Here is a 25781-nt window from a genome sequence, read left to right as displayed (position 1 = left end):
CATCACGAACAGGAACAGCCGGCTGCCTACCTTCGGCCTGCAGGGAAGCTACTAATCTAGACCTGGCGTCACGGTGTACAGGGCATGACCAAACAACGTGCTCTATGTCGTGATAACCTTCACCACAGGCACAGATACCACTCTCCCCGAGCCCAACACGACGGAGATGCGCGTCAAATCTATAGTGATTGGACATAAGCCGGGACATCACGCAAATGAAATCCCGACCTACATCCAACCCCTTGAACCACGGGTTCGTCGATACCTTGGGGATTATGGAATGTAACCACCTTCCCAGTTCCCCCTTGGTCCAAGAATTTTGCCAACTGATGATCGTATTCTGACGTACAAATGCGAAAAATTCATTAAAGGCAATTGGTCTTTCATAAATATCACCGTTTGTTGCGCCCACCTTAGCCAAAAAGTCCGCTTTCTCATTACCCGGTATCGAGCAGTGAGAAGGGACCCACGCTAAGGTAATCTGAGTAGATTTTTCGGATAAAGCACTCAGATGTTCCCGTATTTTCCCCAGGAAATACGGAGAGTGCTTAACATCTTTCATCGATCGGAGAGCCTCAATGGAACTGAGACTGTCCGTAAAGAGGAAATAATGGTCCGTGGGCATTTTTTCGATAATCCCTAGGGTGTACTGAATTGCAGCTGATTCTGCGACGTAAACAGAAGCAGGATTATCGAGCTTATGGGAGACGGTTAAATTGTTATTGAAGATACCGAAGCCAGTGGACCCATCAAGAAGTGATCCGTCAGTGTAGTACATATTGTCGCAGTTGATGTTTCGATATTTATTGGAAAAAATTTTGGGGATCTGCTGTCCATTTTATTTTGAGAATAATCTTTATTTATTGATCCTATTTCATTTAATTGAAATAAATTGAGTATTTCAAATGAATTTTCCATATATTTATCTCCTTATAATAAATTACACTGACCAACTGACAGGTTTTTTTTTCCTAGAGCTCAAACAAGAAAAATGTGAAAGATTATAGCTTTGTGATCATTCCTGTGAATGTTGGTGAGCTTGAAAGTGCGTCAAAAGGTCGCAGAGTAGTTGCTCAACGTTTGCTTACGGGGAAACTTCATTTAAATCTCCAAAGACATTACGCAATCCCTGAAGACATTAGTTTTCTAGGGGCACCAAAATTCGCAGGAATGATTAGAAAGTTATAGTCTTTCATATTCTTTCAGTTTGAGCTCCACGGAAAATTTTAATTTTCGCTTTGCCGACCGGTTTAAATAGATGTGTCATGATTCGACATTTGAAGTTCAAACCAACCATGAAATAAAAAGGCGAAAATCAAATCCAAACACAAAATCCCAAAATAATATCACTGAACGATGTTCCAAAAGTAGACTCCTTTGGCACCCCATTGGTTGAGTTACGCGTTGAACAACAATTCGAATGTTGTTCTCGAGTTAACCGTTGACTGAACTACACAACGGTTTATTTAGACAGCATGTGCGTTGCACGATAAGCGGTATTGGAAAACACTTCATATTCTACGTGGTTCTCGCCTTTCCTTTTTTAAATATTCTCTTGCACTCATCTCTCTTCAAAGTTCTCAACTTTTTTCTTATCAAGACCCCGCCACCCACCTTTCTCCGGAGACAGCGATTAAGTGTTTTTTGACGCCTGAATATATCTTCTCTCTTTTCTTTTTACGCGGAAATTGTTTCGATTTTTGATCTTACGACTCATCAATTATTTTCTGATTACTTTTTTGAAGACTATTTGGCAACATTCGGATGGTTTTCAACAGTTCATAACAACTTGTGGACGAATTTTAGCGACATTCCGACAATTTTTTTTAAGCATAACCAATTCGGGTCGAAGTTAGGTACCTGAATTTGAAAATCTAGTAATTCAACAAGGGAAAACCAGGAAAAAGTGGTCAGGTTTTTAGCGCTTCAGGCATTTCTTTTCAGAATACAGAGGTTTTGGCATCAACCGATCATAAATTTTTACGGTCAAAATTTTGTAACAAAAACAACCTATTGTTTGAGATACACTATTGAAAAATTGGTAAATAACATCGATCGTCTAAATCATACCGAGCAACCAATCACTACCTCTCTTCCCAAGCACAGCCGACACTAACGAATACAACTGATCTGACTTTGTAAACGTTTTGTTGTTGTTGTTGTTTTACTCGACGTCACTTTCTGTTTCCGTTCTTTTTTCTATTCCTCCCCATTGCCTATTCTTCTAAACTCCTCCCTCCTTTCCAAATAACTGACGAAACCTTGATATATATGGTACCATTCAAACATTTCACCTCATCATTCTCATTTCAAAACTCTACCGGTATCATACGCACGCCATCGAGCTGAATTTCTCATTCGTGCGTTGACCGGCAAAGCGGACGATTCTTTCTGGAGCAGCAGAAAGCGGGTGGTGCCATCGAATTGAATTTTTCATTTGTGTATTGACCTGCAAAGCGGATGGTTCTTTCTGGAGCAGAATCAAATTTCTCATTCGTTCGTATGTATGGATTACTATTGCACGTGTGTGGGTAGCAATAGCGGGTGTTTATCGAAGATTTAGTATTTTCTCGTCTATTCATTAACATTTATTGAAAATATAAAAACGCCTGAACGAACACGGTTGTAAATTCGATTTCACAGCAGCGATATAAACTTCTTCAGGCCAGTCTACTGTCGATAAGAAAAAGTTGCCCTAAAACTCAGAAAAGTTTTCAAAAAAAGTTCATTGCTTTTCAACCATTCCACAGTGGTCCAATAATGCAAAAAGTGGAACTTAATTCCATATCGCCTTTTAACTTCATCCTAGCTTAATAGTGTCTTCGGAGCAATTGTTTGTATGAATGACTCGCATAATTGCAAATTGTAAAAAAATATGAAAAGTTTACTATACTAAAAATAAAAAAATTAACTTTTTTGTGTTAAGAGATAGAAGAATAGTTTATTCAGCAAAGTTGTAGAAAATTCAAAAATATGAAACTTTGTCGAACAAATGAAAATCCTATCTTTTTTCGGTACAAAGTTATGAAGTACATTACATTGAACTTATTTAAAAGTTAGTTTTTTGTACTTAACTTTAGTTAGTTGCATTTTACACGAAAGTGTAGTTCGGAGGAATTGTTAGGGCACACAAAACAAACATTTTTGCCGAAGACTATATATCTCCAGGAGTTTTCTTTACAAAGTTATATCATATTTTAGCTTATTTTTTCGATAACTTCAAGACTTGGTATGACTTTCTTAGACTTTCTATAAACGTTTAGGCTTTATTTTGAAAACTTTTCAACAACATTTTGAGGTGTCTGTAACAATCTTTTAGTCTATTTTAGAACGGCTAACTAACAGATACATTTTTTTCTGGTTTTTCAATTTGATTGTAATAACTTTGTAACGGAGAGGACTGGCAACGCTGCTACAGGATGGTGGTTGATGTGTATGTTCGCTCCGGTGTTTTGTATTAAAAAGTGGTTATTTTACAAAGTAAAGTGAGTTCGAGTATGGAGCATTAGTGCACAGCGGTCGGTGATGTATGCGAAAGTGGAGCGGAGGCTCCCCGACGGAGTTCTGGACGGTTTCGAGAGTATTTGGATTCCCACTCGTCAAGCTGGAAGCTAAGTATCAGATTTCTTGAGGGGGGCGATCACATATGTTATCTTCTATTTGCGTAATTGTCCATTACGGAATTGCAAGGCACACCTCAATCTTAAGAACGACAATGACTGGAAAAGTCCATCAATTTAAGGCCAATTGAGTCTTGATTTAAACAAACATTAAGCTTTTTACATCATGTAACTATAACTACCAAACGGCTTTCTGGAATTAACATATGTGTTCGCAACCTCTTCGATACTCTTGCGTACAACCCGTAATTACAACAGAAAACACATCATTGAGCCCCTCACAAAAATGACATTTTCATTTACTATTAGGGTTGTGTCCGAGATAGAAATATCGAAATATTTATCGTTTCGATCATCGGTATCGATCGCCACTGTCGGTATCATCGTGACACTATGATATTTCCATATAATTGTTCTGTTTGTTTTTTTTGAAAGTTTTTCTTTCTCCTTATTGTGGTTGGTTGCAGATTACGTAAATAACGCACGCGGAGCGATAATGGTATTGTGAAGAATTGCTGAAGGGCTTTCGTGAAGCAGCATCGGTATCAGCTCGATATATCGTCTCCTTTCGATTAATGGGGCCGATCTATGATATCGATTTATACTTGCTTCCGCATCTAAGTGACGGCTTTTGCTTTATTTACACAGTGTTTCAAATATTTGCAAGTGATATTTTTGTTGATATTTCGATTTTTCAATATCATTCGGAATGGTGTTACCTTTACATGCAAGCAGAAAGTATAGGCGAGCTCGAGGAAGCATTTCAGCCATGCATTCACCCGCTTACCGAACGAGTAAGCTACCGGTGTAGACGGCTCCAAGTTAACTAGTTAGATACAGCAACTGGAAACTTTTTTTTTCCAAGAGCGAACCGTGGATTCTTGATTCGGCTAGTTTCAACGTAGAACCAAATAAAAACAATATTGCAAATAATTTCTTTTACCTGTTGTGTGCCTATATAGGTCATATACAGACCACGGATGGCTTTTATTTGCCGTTTGCGATCCTACCTATTAAGCACGAAGTCCAACTCTACTCTGCTATTACTGGGTCAATATGTGTTTTCACCTGCAGCATAATAGGAGTAGATGAATTTTCGGTTTAAAGATTCGACGCTGTTTCGTGGTGAACTAATATTTATTGTTGGTGAGAGGAACCCTGCGATTAGTGGTCGATGATGTGCTACAGTGACCGATGTTTGTCAACAGTCTGGCCCAACTGTGCAGTGCAGTGATTGGTCTCAAGCATCAGGAGTCTAGGTCAGTCTCTGGAAATGAGATTTGCATTTATGACAGTCAGTTGCTATGATATCAAATATTAGACATACCCCATTCACTATCATCCGATTCTTGTTTTTCATAGAGCTCCTGTAGTTTTAGATGATAAGGTCCTTTTTCCTTAGCCAATTGTAACCAATCCTGGTACGTCATATTCTCGTATAGTCCCATGTTATGTTTGATACTGTCCCACCAAGTGAAGGACGGTCTGCACCGCCGTAAATGTCTAGCTTGTAGACGAGCGGCTACCCTAAGCGGGTGTGATCTCTCTCGTCTTCGCACGTGACCCCACCATCGCATTTGGTAAATCCGTATTTTTTTGGTGATTCGTCTCTTTTGAAGTAGGGTGTTTACAGACTTTGCCGTCTGTCCAGAATCTGAAGCACGGCATAAGCTAGCCATTCCATGGACGATCTGCTTCTCATACTCCCGAATCGAACGACGACTATATTTAGTTAGAACTGCCACTTGAGTCCCGTAAATCATAGCGGGAGCAATAACTGTTTCATAAATAATACGGGCAACTTCCCACGTTGGCTTATACTTTCTCAGAAACTGCATAACCGCTTTGGCAACTCGGACCGAATTTCGGCATCGCGTGCGTACAGTCATTGGTCGATCCAATCTTGGGGTGAGATAGACTCCTAAGTATCGCAGTGGGTCGGTAGTAGCATACTCTTGTCCATTGATGATAATTCTGTCTGGAGCATCGCCTATAGGCTCTCGAACCAGTACTTTACACTTGCTGTTGTTTAAATTTAACCCCACGTAGCCCAAATATTCAGTAAGCTTTGTTAATATTATCTCGAGATCTTCAACGTTTTCTGCAACTATGATCAAATCATCGGCAAAAGCCAAAATCATGGGGAGAGTTATGCGGTCTAGCTGATTTAGGCGCAACGTAGCTACTTCATCTTGTACAGACTCCAGAACCGATTCCATGATGAGATTGAAGATAAATGGTGAAAGCGGACACCCCTGCTTGATCCCGCGAACTCGTTCGAACCGCTCTCCCATTTGACCCTGCCACATGATTTGCTGCTGCTCTCCACGAATACACTCCAGCACGCGATTAATGAAGGAAACCGGCACACCTTTTCCTAAATAGTACCACTAATTAAATCTATGTTATTCAAAATAAATTGTGACTTACTCTTCAAAATAGCAGGCAAAGCAGTGAGAGATACACAATCGAACGCTTTCTCTATGTCTAACGACATAAGAATTAGCGCTTTTCCAGCATTCCAGTATTCTTGTAATACGCGCTGCAGTACATGCAAGTGGTCTATAGTGGACCGACCTGAAAGGAAAGCAGCCTGATGCACTCCTATCGGCCCAACAACTGCACGCAACTTTTCCAATACCCACAGAGCGTATATCTTATACGCGGCACTTGTCAAGGATATTCGACGATAATCATCGATTGTCTGCGGTGACTTAACTTTGGGAATAGGCACGATGATGGAGAGTTTCCATTCTTTTGGTAGTTTGTTTTCAGTCCAAATACTTACGAGAAGTCGATGCAACTCCTCAAGGGTGTTCTCATCGCTATACTTGAAGTACTCAGTATATATGGTCAACACCAGGAGCCTTGTGGTTTTTCATTCGGGTAAGGATACCTCGGATCTCACTCAAGGTGGGAGGTGGAGGGAGAACATCGTCCTCTGTTTCAGTAGGAAACTCAGGCATCATCAAAGGACCGGTACTGTTCATATCTGTCCAATCTGTGAGTCGTATGCGAGGTAGTACACGACGGTTAACTTTACTCTTGAAACGCTTTATATATCGAAAGGTCTGATTAATCCGTTCGCCTATAGGGTACTTTTCCAAGTTTTGGAAGAACAGCATCGTTTCTCTCTCCTCTGACTCTCTCTTCTTCCTTCTGAGGTCGTCCTTGGCATCTGCTAACCTGTGTGCCCATATAGGGTTATCCGATCTATTGAGCCAAAACTGGCAACGCCTTATTTTAGCTACGATAAGCCGACCCTCTCTGTCCTGAAGTATCCGAGGTCGTCTTGACAGAACAGCAGCTGCGGCTCCACTAATCTTTCCGCTCAATTTGCGCCAGTTTTGATCTATGTCAACATCTGTAGCTCTGCTAGCTACACTGTTTGCCAATTGTCTCTGATATCTCTCGCGCACTTCTTCATTCTGCAGCAGATTAGCATCAATATTCATGGTAGCTTGGAAACCTAGCTTCTGCCTTCCTCTAATCGCTTTCGATTTACGGTTTTCGACGATATTACAAAGCAAGACTTTATGGTCAGAAGAGACAGACCCCGGCACGGTGCATTGTAAACGTCGAAGGTACAAACAAGAGCTTAAGTGAGTAAGTAAATGGTCCACCTGGGATGAACTTATTCCATTAGTCCATGTTCGCTTGAAAGACGCATTACATTGGGTACTTCGAACAGCAAAAGAATAAAGATTACAGAATGCCCTCATTTGCTGCCCATTCGCGTTGAAGCTATCATGTCCAGCATATTTACCAAACAAACTAGCCTCATTTTCCGAAAGGTTATTACAACTCAGTTGAGAATTGAAATCTCCAGCAATGATAGTTCGGTGGTCTTTTAATGTTTTGTTTAACATCGTCCCAAGCTTAGCAAAAAAGTGACCGTTGTTTTGATTAGGTTCATGTACATTGATAACAACAAGTAACATGGAAGAATCCTCAACCTATAAATAAAATATCGGGGTTTTTTTTTTTTTTTTTTTTTTTTTTTTAAGAAAAGAATCTAATTTTACCAGGCAGGATAGCTCCATCATCTGAAGATAGGGATCCGTACTAATATGTTTTTTAATTTCAACTGGTAAGCCATTTCGTACAACAATAGCAAGGCCTCGCTTTCTCCTTCGGGTCGCACATCCTATATACCATTTATAATTCGATGTGAGGAGCTCCGAACACTCTAAATTCATTTCTTGTAAGACGGCCAGGTGAACATTTTGAGACATGAGATAACCATCGATTCCCTCTTGCTTACTACGATCCCGACAACCATTTACGTTCAAAGACGCAAAGCGCAATCCTTTTTTAGCACTTACGGTGACTTTTGGATAGTCCGAACAATTTGGGGATCCCATGACATCTGTTTTCAAAATTTTTCTCGCTACAACAATCGGATCTAAGAGAGTGCGTTTTTTAAGCGGTGACGCAATACAGGAATGAGTATCTGAATGCTCCAGATCAACAACACTGCGATAGACAGAAGGGGTAATCCTGGTATCTTCCAATATATGCAGAATAATGGGCGACCTTTGTCCGATCGGACCGTATCGAAGACTGTCTTGGGCGGTACTGTGCAAAAATATGACAACTCCAAGCTGCGACGAAAGCGCAGCAATGGTGGATCGCCCACCATTATGTTCTCCTGACCTTAGACCAAATGTAAAATTATTTACATCTTCCACGGTAGTACAAAGAATGCCACACAAATTCAAAAATGATACCGATTGCAAATCAATTTCGGCAGCAGCTAAATAACGTAAAATATTTAATCCTTCATCGGTCGGAACACACTTAGTCAGCTGATGGGATATGGACGTCAATAAAGTATTCAAACCCTCACCAAAGGTTAAGGTGGTTACTCTTGTTATACCGTCGCCCAACAATACGATTTGACGGGTGTTATTATCGATACGGCCAGGGTAATTTTGACGACGCATGCAAATAACACTATCATAGTGCGTATTTACTCCTCCCTGACCACGATAAAAAATATTGTAGATAGGTTGGTTGTCGCATTCGGATCGTGCCTTGAACTCGATTTTTCCATTTTCTTCATGAACGATTATGATGATGGAATAATAATACGAAAGCGCCGCAATTGATTCTTCGCCGGCCCAGAATCCCGGATTCTCCAGCTGATCTAAATAAAATCCAAATCTTTCTGCATCAGAAGCACCTTCCATAGCGTCACCATTTAATAGAATGTAGGGGGCGTATAGCTCAGATCGGCTCCTTATCTCCTCCACAGCTGTACGTCGCAAATCCAAGCTATAATTCTTGAATTGCGGATGGCTTGGAGTAACACCATAAATTTGGTGTGCCAACGCGTTAAACAAACAATCACCATCTCCTGGTACCTCCTGTAGCCAAAAGTAGTTTCCGGCACGATCCACAATCTGATCCGTGCTAACCTTTATTATACAAATGCGAAATGTTATGGCATTGATGTGTTGCGGTAAAGGGTTTTGTATTACCATTATTATGATTTTTTTGCCTAGTGGTTTCTATAATAAATGTTATTAACTCAACTTCAACGCTCTCTAATCACAAATTGAAATGTTTTTTTAATTGAAGAATAGTCAAATAATATTAGAATGTAAAACCGAGTACCAGCAAAGAACTGCACGAATGAAGCTAAAAAACTCGATTTAAAAAGAAAATTCAGTGGTGTCAGATGTTTTGGAAAATCTCTGCAGCTGCTCGAGAAACGAAAGTTTGCTCGAAATCTAGAAGAAAAAAAAAGGTCCGTACATTTTCTGGTAGGAGTTTTTTTCTTTTTTTTTTTTTTTTTTTTTCATTTCCAGTATTTGAGTTTCCTGGCTGTTGGACAAATTATTGTAATATTTATAAACCTTTAACTATTTACTCTGGAACGTTGAATGCATGACAAATAATCTTATTTCGCGAATTGACTCGGGGCTCTGCATGGTTTTCATGTTTTTTTTTTTTTTTTGTTTTTTTTTTGGGTTGGGGTTGAGCTTTAAGTATGTAATCTGCCTGAACTTTTGTACAAATTATAGCGATGTTTGCTTTCAAACATTCACTGAAACCTGCATCATGCATGACATATCTATTCCTGTTTCGATCGACTGGTTCGGCATTTTGCGAATAGACTTGTGGGTTCGGTGTATTGTGTATACATAGGCACTCCCCCTTTTTGGGAAAGGAGGGGGGGTGGTTATACTTGGACTGTAGAAACATGGACTGTTTTTTTTTTTTTTTTTTTTTTTTTTTTTTTAGAGCGGGAGTCTTTGGACCAGTGGTCGGCACGCTCTTGTTTGCATTCGGAAAGGGCAGTCCATTTTCGCGCGCGGTATGTTGATTGCACTAACTGTGGCTATCTTACCACTACATCGTAAAATGCTCGGGTGTGTCTCGTGGTGGCTCTCTGGTCAAAAACTTCGCTCGCGGGTTTTTTTTTTTTTTTTTTTTTTTTTGTTTTTTTTTCACCATTTCGGTTATTTTAGTGCATTACCCATCAGGGCACAAATTAAACGCGGTATGATATTTTCCACTGGTACCAGTAATTTGCGTAGTTTGCGTTCGGCGTGCGGTTGTTGCGTTCTACGAAATTCAGATTGTTCACGAGATGAAACGTGAAGTTTGGTGTAATACAGACTGTAAACGATTGACAAGTTGCCATAGATAACTCCGATTCTCCTGTATGCCGATACAGCAATCGTGGCGCGGTTCTATTTATATCGTCTCCTGGTGGCCGGTTGCCCAGAGATCGAAAAGTAATCTTATCGTGCGCGAATCTGTGTAGAAAAGATCGCACCATCAACCTCGATGGATCCAGATCAATTCCTTCCCACTAACACTAAATCCTTCCTTTGATACTTGTGGATGATGCAGAGGATTCCTCGGTCTCTAGTAGCAACAAGTATTAAACTAACACTCCCGATATCCCTTCCTCTATTGATCTGCATTGGGCGTGGCCAGCTACGTTATTGACCAGTGAAAAGAAAGATCACCAGGAATTGTACACTGAAAATGGCTTGCTACTCCTAGGCACCATTTTGACGGTTCTTTGTACAATTTCAGCTGATTCTGGTCAATCGCGGGCAACACACGGGCGATCAAATATGCTATGCTATGCTATGCTATGCTTGATTGTAATAACTTTGTAACGCTTAAAGATTTTTTTTTTCCACAGACGACTTTTTCCAAATGTTTTTTCAAGATTTGTTATAGGTTTTTATTAGTTTTTTTCTGCTGATTTTTCACCATTTTTCAAAAAATAAAAATTATAGCTTCTATAACTTTGGAACACTTTGAATTTGTGAGCGAACGAACGACATTTTGAGAATATTATGGCAATTTTCAGTCCTGTTCTTTGATAATGTTTTGGTGGAATTTAAATTGCTATGACTTTTTTCTGGATTGTTGCTAGGTACGGTGACTAATATTTTGATAACTTTACCCCAATTCTTTTGTCAATGGTTGTCTATGACTGTTCAACAATATCATGACTTTGACATGCATTTAAGTAATTTCAACGGAGATTACAAATTGCTAAAAAAGCGAAGAACAATGCTTCTGTCGAGTATTCCGAGCACGCTGAATCTGTTGCTTACGTTTCGAATGAATCGAAAATGAAGAGTACAAAGCATGAAAAATAACGTTTTTGGAGAACAAATATATCTTATCGTTATTTACTTTTGCCTTACAATCTATTAAATCATTTTTCAACAGTAATTTTTTAACTATATTGCACTGAATTTATACTTTCTCGGTAGTAATTTTCTGGTATTTTCAAACTTTTTTACAATTTTTTCGAACGACTTTCGTCGATTGTACTTACCTTACCAAACAGTCCCAAGCCGTGGTGTGGCCTTTGCTGTACGTAAGAGTCGTCTCCATTCCACTCGGTCCATGGCTGCAGTTCGCCAGCTCTGCAGTCTGCGTAGGGTCCGCAGGTCGTCTTCCACCTGATCGATCCACCTTGTCCGCTGTGCACCTCTCCGTCTCGTCCCTGACGGATTGGTTTCAAGAACCATCGTCACCGGGCTGTCGTCTGACATCCTTACAACATGCCCAGCCCTCCGCAACCTGTCTATCTTAGCGGTGTGAACGATAGATGGCTCCCCAAGCAGCTCCTGCAGTTCGTGGTTCATTCGCCTTCTCCACACTCCGTTTTCCATCTGCAGTCCACCGAAAATGGTACGCATAGTCCATGTCTCATGCCCGTAGAGGACTACCGGTCTGATCAGCGTCTTGTAGATGGTAAACTTGGTGCGGCGACGAATTCTACTCGATCGGAGCGTCCTCCGGAGACCAAAGTATGCACGATTTCCTGCCATAATGCGCCGTTGAATTTCTCTGCTGGTATCGTTGTCGGCAGTTACCAGTGAGCCCAGATACACGAACTCATCAACCACCTCGATTTCATCACCACCAATTTGAACTCGAGGTGGGAGGTTAGCACTGTCCTCTCGTGAACCCCTTCCTTTCATGTACTTCGTCTTCGATGCATTGATGACCAGTCCAATCCGTTTGGCTTCAGCCTTTAGTCCGAAGCTTGTCCCGATCGATTGTGTCGTACGCCGATTTAAAATCGATGAACAAATGATGTATGGGCACGTTATATTCGCGGTATTTCTGCATAACCTGCCGAACCGCGAATATCTGATCCGTGGTGGCGCGGGCACCCATAAATCCCGCCTGGTAGTGCCTCACGAACTGCTTCGCAAATGGTGATAGTCGACGGCAAAGTATTTGGGAGAGTAGTTTTCGTCGATTGTTTTGTACCTAAATTATGGCTCTTATATTAAACAGTGTAATACATATCTATTTTTTTTGACATTTCATAAGTTAAAATAGTCGTGTATTTTAACAACAGAGTATACTTTAGCATGAGTTATAGAAAAAACATCAGGAAATCTTTTTAAAGTGATGAATATATATCTTCACTTTTGTAGGAAGTCACTAAAAACAGAAAATCATACAATTTCAAATAATAATACCCAGCCTCTCGCCGAAGACGCTGATTGTTGATTACAATAAAGCGATCCAACGTTTTCACTTATTTAAATTTAATGAATCCCTCGTACGGACTGCGTTACTTCCGAGCGTCTGTCTTTCCGTGCAGAACGCAAACTGTGGAAAGCAAATCAAAATTTGACTGCCGATAAATGTTTATGCTGTGTATCACGATTGCCTCTATTGCCCTGCCATCCCGCATTGCTTTCTAATGAAGTCAGCACGCTCAAGGATCCGTTTCATAATAAACCCCACCGGAGCCGGAAAGTTGATTTCCTTCCTTGCTTTATCTTTCCTTAATGCCGGGCCAATTCGAGGCCACATCGAGTTCGGCACTGTACTCAGGCAATCATCACGCTGCCGGTACACGTTATCTTTAATTCAACAGTTTTCGAATTTTGAGCTGAATGCTGAAGTGTCTCAAGTATAGCCACTCAAATCAATCTCAGATTTTACTAGAGCCTTGGCACTCGAGTAGAGAACGGAACAACAGCCGTTTGTTCTAATAGCAAAACGTTTCCGCTGCTGGATATTCTGTTGTTCGTCGGACCCTAAACGCTCATCTGTGAAAGCAGGATTGTCTAACATTCAAAATAAGTGCTCAATGCGTGTGTGCCCCAGTGGGGATAACCGACAACGTGACTCCAGTTGTTAGGTCTGAATTTATTTAAAATAACATTCTCCAAGCCGGAAGGGACGATAAACACTCTTCTAACATGATTTGTGTTTCAGAATCAGTCTTCTCTCCTTAAATTCTAAATGGTTATTAGCACATAAGTCGATCAAATGTTCACTTTATAACGATTGTTTTTCACTTTCTCTCCTGAATGTTTATCTACTGTCGGTAATACTATGAATAAGGGTCGTAAGTCTCCAATAACTGCAGTTCTAAACTTTTCACTAGTTGCAACCAAAGTTGGATGTTTGTACGTGCTCATGGGGCTATTAAAGAACTTGTTTTACGGTCATCGACACACTCGTTCTCTTTTATTCACACACATCGCACACGTTCAGTCAGGGACTGGACTGCGGATTGAATTGTTCCAGAAAACGAAATTAATTCCCTTGTGGGTAAGTCAGTTTTCGGTGCAGTTTCATGGTGGCCTTTGTGGCTTCAGCTTCAGCAGTGTGGTTGTTGTTGTTCCTAGCTGTTCCAGATGCCCAACTTGTGTACCCCTTTCTGCAGTAACCGGAACTGGGGGGTTTGTACGCTCTGTTGCACTTGCCATGAGCACAGCTTTGGGGCCAAAAGACTTTACTGGCATGCAAATCGGAATATCGGTTGGATAAAATATTTCTGGGGAAGTGGTTATCTTTTGTTTAGATATGGTAATTCAATAGTTGGTATCAGGTTTTTACATTCTGTTCTACAATTTTAGTGAAGGTGCATATGTTGATGAAAAAACTGATAACATATCTTCGCTTCGTAAGTGAAATTCTAGGTAAATCTATTTATTATTCCAATTTCATTTATCTTCCTACCTGTCTGTTGTTTAATATTTAATTACTTCAGCAGAGATATGGAAATTCGTTTTGAATCCCCAAAGTTTTATTTTGGTTTAAAAATTTACTCAGACTGATTACGATGGGGACGCGTGGTCTTTTGACGACAAAGCAAAGTGGATTGCAGACTATGCGCCTCCTTTGGATGATGTTTAGAAACTCACGGTTTCAACCAGGGAGTCACCCGAATCTTGTGTGTTTCAGAGGCTCTCTGATGTCATTACTCCTTACTGCAGGGATTTTAGTTTCACACAATCTTTTCTAGTGGTCGTCATTTATCAGTGTCTCAACTTAAAAAAATTATTAGCAATATATTTTACTCAAAATGTTCTCAAGAATAAACTTTTTTTCGTGTTCAATTATTTTGATTGCCATTTTGACGATATTAGCTGCTGCCACTACAAACATTGTCTACAGAGCTGACCAGAGAAGAGAAAAAGTGCCTGGATCAGGTTGGGCAAGGTGGCACTCGTTCGCAACCCAATTCGCAAACCGGACCGGATCCGTTATTAATCCAAAATCTTTTCATCATCCATAGTCCTGCGAAAACCGTTTCATTCATGACCCACCAACACAAGTGGATCCACCAAAAGTGGCTCGAAGTGGAAAAATACTCCCTTTTTCGTCCGTCTTTTTATAGCCCGCCTGGGCTCAGAGGAAAAATCAATTACAATTTAGGCCGTTTCGGCAATTGGTACCATGTGAAATGTTTCACGGAATTGGAAGCCACATAGCAGTTGCAGTGTCCAGGGTGAGAAAATAAGTGGTTTGAATTGGCAGAGTATAAATTTTAAAGTGAATTGAATTTGATTATGCAAGTTAAATAAATTTACAATAAAAAATTGTTCTAGAGCATTTTGATGACGCAAACAACTGCTATTCTCTATCAATTTGCAATTCTCTGCAACCGCGGGAGGAAATCCCAGCAACAGAAAATTTCACGATGTCAAAGTTTTCGATGCGACCGAACTTTGTTACAAATTATGCTCATCAGTGAGGTACGTGCTCTCTAGATACAATCGCGTTGTCTCCCGGGGAGTGATCAATATTCGCGTATCGGTGCTTCAATCAGAAGCCAGAAACTCGCTATCTACCTTTCCAGGCCACAAAGTTAACGTGCCACACTCTCGAAAAAGCTTATAGTTGCCATCCGTGTCTAGCATATCTTTGCTCTGATGTGTGAAGCCCACCAGAGAAATCGGATCCGGAGACAAATTGGTGCTTCGTTTTCCCGCGGAATTGCTCAGTTCCGTGTGAAGGGGGAAATTGTCGTTTGTTTTTCGAGAGCTCTAACGAGCTTGAAACAAGGCAAACATGACACTAGCGACTTAGGTGATGCAATATCTGTGGTGTTGCTGACATGGGTTGTCATCAAAAGTCGTAAAAAATCTTAGCATAAAAAGAGATCAGATGAACTTTTTTATGTTAAATGTTAAAAAATTTCCTAAAAGGAAATAAAGATACAAGAAAAGTTTTCACACACAGTAGCAGTGCTTCTGATTTTTTTACTCGCAAGCTGTGCTCTAATAACTGCTATCATAATTCAACTTCTTACATAAACTGCAGCGCCCCAGTAGACCTCAGTGTGTACGCGATTAACGATGTTTAATTTCCCTGCAATGTGCCCTCGGTTGTGGCACACATGTCCGCTATTTACTAGAAATAACCACCCTAAACCGGTGAGCTTCCGGTTGCAAAGCACAACGAGCACAAGAAGTAGGATAATAGCGGTCTCGATGTCAAGCAGGATGGAATGGATTCCCGTTAGTGTGAACTAAGAGGACATAAAGGCTCCAAAATGGATTCCTGCTTCTTGCCCTTAGGTCGAACTGCCAACGACATCTGCCTGGCCTGGTTTTTCTACACTATCCGCCGTCTATACACAGTTTGTTTTGATGAGCACACGCTCGAGAACCCTTCGGGGCAGATTTTCAATTACTTTTTCTCGCCCGCACGGCCAGACATGCTGCTGTGGCGATTGAGCAAAAATGGAACAGTAACGACGTGAGGGAGGAGCAGACTGAGTTTTTTGGTTTAACATGCGAATCGATTGCTTAGCCTGGAGGATCAATTAGATAAATTAGTCTTTTCTCTGATTTCTAAAAATGTACTTCGCTAAAAGTAAAGCTCAGTTTCTGCCAACCGCAAAACTCACAGAAAATACAGATTTTTTTGTAGATGAAAAAGTCAGCCGAATTTGTAATATTTTGCATATCTTCATTTTCTGTCTTGTCTCGTTGTAAGCCAATCCCACCTCCTTCCCGCGCATTCGTCAAAATTGAAGTGAACCAAATTAAGAACCTGTCAGGCAAGCTGCACGCTCGTTGTTGGCCAAAATTAGGCTCCGGATACCGGTAAAAAAGTCGACCCACATCACGCTTTCCAGCAGCTCGCGCCTCATCCAAGCTGACGGAATGGAATCCAATTATGGGCCAACTACGTGTTAATCAAGATAAGCCACTTGGGTATTACCTTCGAATTTTCAGCCCATCCTCCCAACTTCGAAACCAACTGCCGACATTTTCCCCGATAAACAAAAGCAGCTGTTTGCGACTGTCCGTCCGTTGCGGTGTCTTTCAAGCCTGTGGGCTGACAGTCTATGATTTTTGGTCTGTTCTTGAACAGGTGATGATAACCGGACTGCCATCCCATCAAAGTGTATCACGAGCAGCGCCACGCATGAGTGACAGCTAGTGGTTGTTGTTGTGATATTCGGTGTTCACTTGCGCTGCATTTTTTGAATATTGAAGTGTAAAACTAATTACGTTTTGGATGAATTTGTTCATGAAGGTTGTAAATTTGGAAATCAAATCAACACACAAAACTCGCTAGTCAAAATTCTAAAATGTTAAAAAATAAATGGAAAAAAATTAACCATTACACCAGAATCACATGTAAAATAGTCGCCAAAATGGCTGAAAAATACTAGGAAGTCCTGAAGACACTAAATTTGTTGGCAAAAAAATGCTAGAAAGTTAATCAAAAACCAATATCTAGGCGCCAAACAATCTTCAAAAAATTGTCGAAAATCGTTCGAAAAAATTATAGAAAGGTTGAGAAACACCAGAAAATTGCTAATTAAATACAGTCAAAAAATTACTATTAACAATTACTTAATGGATTGTAAGGCAAAAGTAAATGATGATAGGATATATTTGCCATCTGAAAACGTTATTCTTCATGCTTTGTACTCATCATTTTCGATTCATTCGAAACGTAAGCAGCTGATTAAACATACTCGGAATATTTGACTGGAGCATTGTTCTTCGCTTTTTTAGCTTAAGCAAGTTTTAATCTCTTCTAAAAAGACTTAAATGATTGTCAAAGTTATGAAATTGTCGTACAGTCATAGACAGCCATAGACAAAAATTTGGAGCAAAGCCATCAAAATGTGAGTAAAAATTTGTGCAAAAGTCGTCATTAAATTAACAAAATTCGTAAAAGTCATCGGTAACTACCAACTATCCATAAAAAAAGTCGTGAAAGTTCGAATTTCATCGTAACATTAGCAAAATAACAGCAACCAGGACTAAAAATTGCTATACATTCATCAAAATGTCGTTCAAGAGATCCCAAAAATCAACAAACAGTTGCTTAACAGTCGTTCACAAATCGTTCAAAGTAGTTCCAAACTTCCAAAGAGTAGTCACAAATTTTTAATTTTTTTAAATTTGGGGAAAAATCAGTGAAGTTAACGAGAAACTAATGAAAATCCTCAACAAATCGTGAAAAAACATTTGAAAAACTCGATCGTTTATAAAAAAAACCTTGAAGCTTTACAAAGTTATCATAATCAAATTGATAAATCCGAAAACTCGAAAAAAATCAATGAGTCAAACGTTCTAAAGTAGACTAAAAGATTGTCACAGACTCCCCAAAAAATTTTCAAAAGATTTTCAAGATTTTCAAAATAAAACCTGAACATTTATAGAAATTATCAGTAAATGATAGGAAAGTCGTCGAAAGAACACCATGAATTTATCAATAATCCACAAACAACACCAAGTCAAAAGCAACTATTCGCGAAAGGCGTTAGCTGATTCTTAAAGACTTACAAAAACCTTTCAAAAAATCTGCATGATGTTCAAAATGTCCACAAAAGTTTGTTAAATAGTCGTCACGAAATGAATAGTCAATAAAAAGTGGTCGCTGAAAACCACCCAAAAGTTGCCGAAAGTCATTCAAAAAATTGTCAAATATTTGTCAACAAAAGTAGTCAAAAAATCACTGGTCGACAAAATGGAAAAAAGTGCATTCCAAAAGCTCAAATCGGGAAAAATGAAAGATTATAGCTAATCAATAATTCCTATGAATTTTGATGCCACTAACCTTTACCCAAATGCATCAACTTACGAGAGTGTGACGTACAGAAATTGCTTGCCGGGTTCGTCGCTTTAACGTTATGTTCACGAGCAAATTCATTAAGTCTCTAAAAAAACGGCTAGGGACACCAGAATTCACAGGAATGGTTGAATAGTAGGGTGTCCAAAAAAAATCGATGTTGAAAAAGTCAAGGTGCTCAGCCCTAAATAGAAAGAAAATGTTATTTATAGCTTTTTTGTAGAACATTTCGACTTTCTAAAAGGTCGTTTTCAGGTTGCCCAAACATGATTTATGAAAAAATGACTTTTTTAAGCTGCGAACCCACTTTTTTGCACTTTTTTCAATTCTGTTCGATTCCTACATTTTTTCGTACATTTTTTTATTTTTGTGGGGTTGTTTTTGAATATTTTGCGAGGTTTGGTTCAGCATTGTATTCAGTTTTTTGACTCCCAGAGCCCATTAAACATCACAAAAAAGTGAATTTTCCTTATAATTTTTAGATAAAACCCTTTAAAACACATATAAAAAATTTTTTTGATCAAGAACTGAAATTTTTACTGCAAAGCGGAATTTAAGACGAAAATTTACATAAAAAAAGATCCTTGGGGCTGGCCCAAAAAAAATCGATGTTGACTTTTTCAACATCGATTTTTTTTGGGACAGCCTATTGAATAGCTATAAATTTTAATTTTTTTGCGGTTTGAGCTTCTCGAGTGCACCTGTGTAGTTTATGAGTGAAAAGTCACATAAAAAGTTAAGCAAGAAGGTATGATTTAGGTGTCAGAAACACAAATAAGTTTAATTTGAAATCCCTGATAATACATATAATATATATATCAACCAAATTCCCACAAAATCTGTCATAGAACGATCATGAAGTGCAGACTGCTCACGAACATCAGCTACCGAAAAATTCGCTGTGCTACGCTCTCGTTCGCGTGTTTTGATCTTCATGAAAATATAATTTTTGTGCAATACAAACAACTACACACTTTAAAATGATTTCTGAGCTTTATCCTCGATTCACTAAGAATTTAGCAAAAAAACTTTTGAACCAATTCATCGATTTTGAATGTTTTTGGAATAAATTGCAGGTAACTGTTTTAAGTTTTAGAAAAAATATTGAAAAACCTGAAATAAAAGGTCTTACATTTGAAGGGTATTCAAAAGCAGAGTTTAAGTGTTAAATGAAGTTTTTCCGTAAGCAAACGCAAAAGCAACGAACCTGGCGATCAATTACTCTGCGGCCATTTAACGTTTAAATCTGAATTTAGTAGTCTTTCAGTTTGAATTTCAAACGTCTCTTTTCGAGCTTCGAAACACGAATGTTAACTGATGCGAGGGACAAAACAAGATTCAAGATTGAAAGATAAAAGTTAAAAACTGAAAGCTTTAAATGAATAATCGAAAAAACAAAATTGAAAAACCAAACTACAAAAAACTTAAAAACTCCAACGAAGAGAGCCAAATGTTTTTCAAAACTCTAAACTTCCTAGTTGCTATCACAAAAACCGAAAGGTTCACCATTGCATTGGTTGAAATAGTTAGAACCCGGAAAATAAGCTGTCACGTTGGTGACAGCGGCGGGATATGCGAGGAAGCATCAGGGAGATCACACGGTACGCGGTGTGAAGTATTAATATTTTCTCCTTTGTACCATAATTCCTGGCGACTTCGCACAGATTTTTGTCCCAAACTTTAAGTAAATTTTAATTGCACTGCAAGTAGTTTCGACTTGCAAACATTTCCATAGCAAGTCGCCGTGAAAGTATCATCGTGTTCGTTGATTTCTCTATCAAGAAACGAATAAGTGGTGTTGTACAAGTGACATACAGCAAACGGCTATCTACTGGTTTCAAAAGACCGCTTCTTTCCTAGTGTAATGGTGAACCTACACAAAGCTCTGTCCAAAGATTGCTCGAATGGCTTGGGCAGAATAAAGAAGGACGACGGTACTTTTACTGCTGAAACACTCAATGTTATAATAGAGAAACATTTCCCAGGATCACGATCTATTCTAGAAGAAGAAACGCAGGACTTAAATGCGCCACGTACTGGTTCGACTATCGCTAGGACAAATGGTCATTACATAGCCTGCGATATCTTCACTGAATCGAAAGTGGAATGGGTAATTGACTCATTTGACTGGATGGATTAGTACCAATAATACTTCAACGGTGAAGGGTAATAGTTCTATTTATAACGGGATATTTGAGGCCAGTCTGACACTTGATACCCACTAATTGGAGAAAAACGAGAGTGATCTTCGTACCAAAAGCGACAAAACAGTTCCAATTGTTCTAACCTCCATTATGTTAAAAATAATGGAAAAACTAATTGACCACCACGTCAAATCAACGTACCTAAAAACCTTTTCGCTGAGTAGGTATCAGTTTGCATATCGTAGCAACATGGCAACAGTCGACACAATACATATGCTGACAAAAAATAGCGAAATCTAAAGATGCAGAAGAAATCGCACTAGCTGATTTCTTAGACATAGAGAGAGCTTTTGATAAGGTATCCCATCACTCAATGCTGAACGCAATGAGATGCCATGTATTCGATACATATACCTCAAAAAGGATTTGAACAATGCTCGATAGTCATGAGATAACTGCAGTATTGGGTAATACTACCCTCACAAGGAACACAACTAAGGGATGCCCGCAATGTGGAGTTCTGTCGCCTTTGCTGAAAGTCATTGGTTGTAGACCAGCTACTTAGAAACCTAACTGAGCTAAATTTCGAAGTGGTCAGATTCGCCGATGAATGAATGTGTCATCGGTAAAACTAAGAGTGCCTCTGGGCGAGCAGCAGAGCTTTTGGCAGAATTTATTGGTTGTACCAGGCAATAATAAGACCTTTATAAGTCTTCACATGTACCTTTAAGCTATTATGGGAGTGCATCCTTTCACTGGAACAACTGGCAGAAAGTAACCAATGGTACTTTAACCAAAGTATGGTTATACTGGGTTCCTGGTCACTGCGGAGTGAAAGGCAATGAAAAAGCCGATACGTTAGCTAAACAGGGGTCATATACAGTTTTTTTTGTCAAGGAAAGACTTACATCGGCTTGTTATGCTGGCCTCTAGGAAGAAATGATATTTTTCTAACCTTCTATATAAATTTTGTAATCTTTTTTTTTTGTGTATATTAATTTAAGTAAGTGAAAAGGCTCTCTTTTTCTACGTTATTCACCCTTGTGTTAAAGTTGTAGCTTTTTTAGTCACGTGTATCTAGCTCGACCTTGAGCTGAACCGATTGGTTTCCCTTGTATTCGTCTTCGTTGTCGTCAAAATTTTTCCGTTGGATCTAATCATCCCTCTCCACAGTGTTTTATTCTGCCGTTTACGTGCAGTTAATCAGATTGCGCTTCACATGTTGATTATAGCCATAATGTATATTCGGAGAAGTTTCAAGATATTCAAAAATGCATCTTTTGATATTTTATGGGTGATCAATCCACCTAAGTGAGGTAGAAACTTTACTTTTCATTCATGAGATAGACGGGTGGTTTCTTCGACAAAACTTAAGGTGATCTTAAAACAAGAAACTTTGCGGAAAACATTTTGTTTCTATCTCAGCCTGTAAATTCAGCCTGTAAATTCAGCAGTTTGAACCATGCAACAGCCTACTATTTCGCAATTGCTATCTAGTAAGCCGGTAGATATTTTTAAAGACTTCTGCGCTGAATATTTTTAAAACTACTACTATAAAACAATCGAAAAGGCTGTTTACATACTCTGACATACAAAAGTTTGTACTTTCAATTGAAAGTCTTAAGATAGTTATTTCGTCGCATGGAACTGCAACTTGCGTAAAATTGCATAATTTGGAGATGGTTGAAGTGGAGTATCCCCAACAATATCGAAATATGTCAAATTACTTTTTTATTTTAGAAGATAAAACTAACAGTGTTCAGCATAAACATGCTCTTTTGGATGGCTGATAACTTTGTAGAAGGTTTGAAAATTCTAAAAAATGTGAGAAAAGAGTTATAACAAAAATTTTTATTTTCAGTGCCTCTTCATAGAAAACTCTATGTTGCTCGTAATATGTAAGAGATAGAAACATAATGTCTTTGACAAACTTTCTTGTTTTGAGATCACCGAAAATTTTGCCGAAGACACCACGCGTCTAGCTCAATCTTATCTCACTTTTAGGTGGATTGATCATTCATCTTCCTACATCGAAAGGCGTCGTACACAAATCTCCCCTACGTAACAATAAGCAACGCTGACTCAACCCCCCCCCCCTCCCCCCCCCCCCCTTCATGCGTAACGTAGTTTGTGAACGACGGCAATGATGCATTTTTGAATACCTTGAAACCTCTCCGAACCATGATAAGGCTATAATCAACATTTGACACGCTTTTTAATTAATTGCACGAAAACAAAAAAACACCATGCTCTGCACTCTTGAGTACTGCATTTTACCTCTTTTGACCGTCGACACCCGGTACTGTGATATACTGGGGTTAATGTCCACTTTTGGCCACACCCTCTCAGCACTCTTCTCGTCGGCTCCGTCATTATCATATCATTGTCGAGGATCTTAGGATCTTGGGTCTTAGGGTCACGCCATTTCCTATAGGCCAAACTGACTGAGCAAAGGTTGTTTTTTTTGACGTAGGACTATGTCTATGTTTTCTATGCTAGATTACATTTTGTAAAATTGAAAATGAAACTGGCAAATGCTGCGTCAGATTTCAAACGATTATAGCAAGCGAACGACTTAATGCATATTAGTCTTTTATGTGTCGGTGGATAGATAAAATGTGTGACAAGTGTTTGATATAATGTTTTACATTGTTGCTTTACTGCTTGATGGTGAAAATGGATGAAAAATTCCAAGGTCAAGCTTTCCCATACAATTCCCTCGCTATTGCCTTGCTTCCCAAGCACGGATAACAATAACATGGACGGAATAAATTCCACTGCCTATATATTCAGACTCACCAAAGTGTTTTGTTTCTTTTCTCTTTCTCGAGACTGCGTGGCCACGTCATCTTTGTTCGTTACACGGTAGCGAGTATGGCTGTTAATGGTACGCGGCATTCAGGCACTGCGGAACACCTTACCTTTTTTTTTGCATACGACAGCAACAAGTACTATCGTATGCTGCAGGATATTTTGCTGGCACAGCTACCAGAGGACAGAGCAGAGAGTAAATTTATTATGTGCGGCCAAGCAAAATATTCGAAATATACCGGTGGTACGATCATCAGCGTTCTGTAGCACACATTTCTAGTTGAAAAATATGGAATCAGCAGGGTGGCCACTTAATCGGGAAAACGGGAAATGCGGGAAAAAGTCGGGAATTGACTTACATCGGGAAAAATGCGGGAAAAAGTCGGGAAAAAGTCGGGAATTTTTTTATTTAATCGGGATTTTTTTACCAAGATTTTTTCAAAGTATTGTATATGATGCAATTACAAATGATGGAGAAGTTGGAAGTGCAGGACTGCAAGTTGGCCCCTTAAAAGTCACATTTTTCTTCAGCAGTCAATTTTTCAACAAAAAAGTCACTAAACTTACTTTTTTTTGACCCGCTGACCAGCTTATCAGTCCTGCTTTTCAAATAAAATAAATGTTGACACCAAATGTCTTAGAATAGCATAAAACGTGTTATCTAAAAAAATTGAATGGACTCTGTGGGACTTCTCAAGATGGTAAAGCGAATTGAAACCAGGGTCGAAAACCGGTCCGGAGTCTGGGAATGGAAGTTGCCAGTTTATCGAGAAAACGTTTTTAGTGGGAGGATCAGTCATAAATTCTCATATGTACAATAGAAACTGTTTCAATTTCTAAGAGCAATGCAAAATAAGATTCACTGTACAATCTTACTAACATTACTAGTTACTAGTAGTTATTTGAATAAACAAATTGAGGATGAAATAAGTGAAACACAGTTCTGATTCTCCAGTTTTCCAAATAGATTTTTATTTCAGCTTGTCATTTTGAAGAATATTTGGCGTACTCTAGCGAAACTACCTACCATTTCCGCTTAGAAACTGAATGCTGGTGTAAATTTGGGTTTGGGACGAACTTACTATGCGGAGCAGGTAATTGAAAAAAACATTACAAACTTGACACAAAATAGAGCAAACATTATTTTGGAATTTTTGAAAAACTAATTTTTGTACATATTTCAAATTCGTATTTTTTTCTGTAAATTATACAATTTGAATGTAAAAAAACTATTTTCGATGTAAATACAATCAAAAATGTTCTTAGAAAACAGCATAATCGTTTGGGAGGTTTTTCAAGAAAACATTTTATTTATTTCATTTGTTGTTGCATACGACTTTTTACATGCTTTTTGTTTTGCAACTGATCTTAGGGTACGATGCTGGCCTAACTAGTCAGTCGTCGTAGGTTCGTGTCTCGGTTCGAGAGAGACTGTTAGTGTCTGCAGGATCGTAGCGCTAGCCCTGCAATCGCCCAGTGCACTAAACAGTAGGCTGCTCAATCTGTGACCAATAAACAAAAATACTTTAAATATTCTTAAAGCCAAAATAATTAGCTTGATTAGTGTGATGTTTCCGGCAAAGCTGTAGATGGTAGTACTATTTAAAAAATTGATTGAATATCTCAAAAAGCTTATTTTCTAAATTCTAAGTTGCCAAATGTTACAACGTTGATTGTTTGAACACCGAAGAAGTTAAAATTTCTGAAGAATTTTTTTTCGAAACCAGAACGATTTGTTTGATTGGTGCGATGTTTTCGGCAAAGTTGTTGGCAGTAGTTGAATATCAAAAATATTCTAAATTAAACATTTTGAAGAGCTGATTTTTGAAAAATCTTATTGTATTTTTTAAAAACTGCATAATGTAAACTGAACATTGATGATCATGGAGAAATAAAAATCAAAAATTCTTTAGAAAAAATCCTAATAAAAAGGATTTAGGAAAGTTTCAGGAAACATTTTTTTTTTTTGAAAAGTTCAAAAGAAATTAAAAATTAATTTGTTTTCTTTTCACCGGTTTCTGCAAGACATGTTCGTGCAGTAAAGGAATTTTAATTTGAAAAATAATAATTTAAGATCTTTTTTCTGATTTCCAGGTTATCTTCCTAATTTTCGAAATCACTTATTTTGAAATGTTGGTCCCCAATATCATTTTTTCTATAAGCTTGACCATTTTGAGCGCTGGATGCAAACAAGTTGAAGATGTTTGCAGATGACCATAGAGATGCAACTTTGATGGACTAACAAATCAAAATGCTGAAACAGTTGTGAATTCACTTCTGAAAAGATTTTAATCTATGTAACGCGTGATAAACGAAATACAGTAGAATCGCAGTATTTTTCCTGAACGTAGAATATCATTATCTTTAATAT

The 25781-nt window shown here is 38.8% G+C and overlaps 2 protein-coding genes across 19 annotated transcripts in view; one reads left to right on the top strand and one right to left on the bottom strand.

Moving 5' to 3' along the window:
- The window catches only part of LOC129718965 (peripheral plasma membrane protein CASK), a 692936-nt gene that overhangs the window by 581571 nt on the left and 85584 nt on the right, over nt 1-25781 (top strand). The gene's annotated exons all lie outside the window — the stretch shown is intronic.
- Nucleotides 4499-5833, bottom strand: LOC129718966 (uncharacterized). Its single transcript, XM_055670251.1, has 2 exons — nt 4948-5833; nt 4499-4887 (listed from the first exon to the last, which is right to left on the bottom strand). Exons 1-2 carry the CDS (start codon nt 5759-5761, stop codon nt 4868-4870), a joined length of 834 nt encoding a protein of 277 aa, XP_055526226.1. The 5' UTR covers nt 5762-5833; the 3' UTR covers nt 4499-4867.

Source organism: Wyeomyia smithii, chromosome 1 (assembly GCF_029784165.1).
Source record: "Wyeomyia smithii strain HCP4-BCI-WySm-NY-G18 chromosome 1, ASM2978416v1, whole genome shotgun sequence".
NCBI lineage: Eukaryota > Metazoa > Arthropoda > Insecta > Diptera > Culicidae > Wyeomyia > Wyeomyia smithii.
The sequence above is the reverse complement of the archived record's forward strand: the minus strand, read 5'-3'. Positions and strand labels throughout refer to the sequence as shown.

Coding starts and splice junctions, on each gene's coding strand:
- LOC129718966 (XM_055670251.1), bottom strand. CDS start 5,761: ATGATTTTGGCTTTTGCCGATGATTTGATCATAGTTGCAGAAAACGTT. Junction 4,888..4,947: donor ATCGGATGATAGTGAATGGG/GTATGTCTAATA, acceptor TCTCATTTCCAG/AGACTGACCTAGACTCCTGA.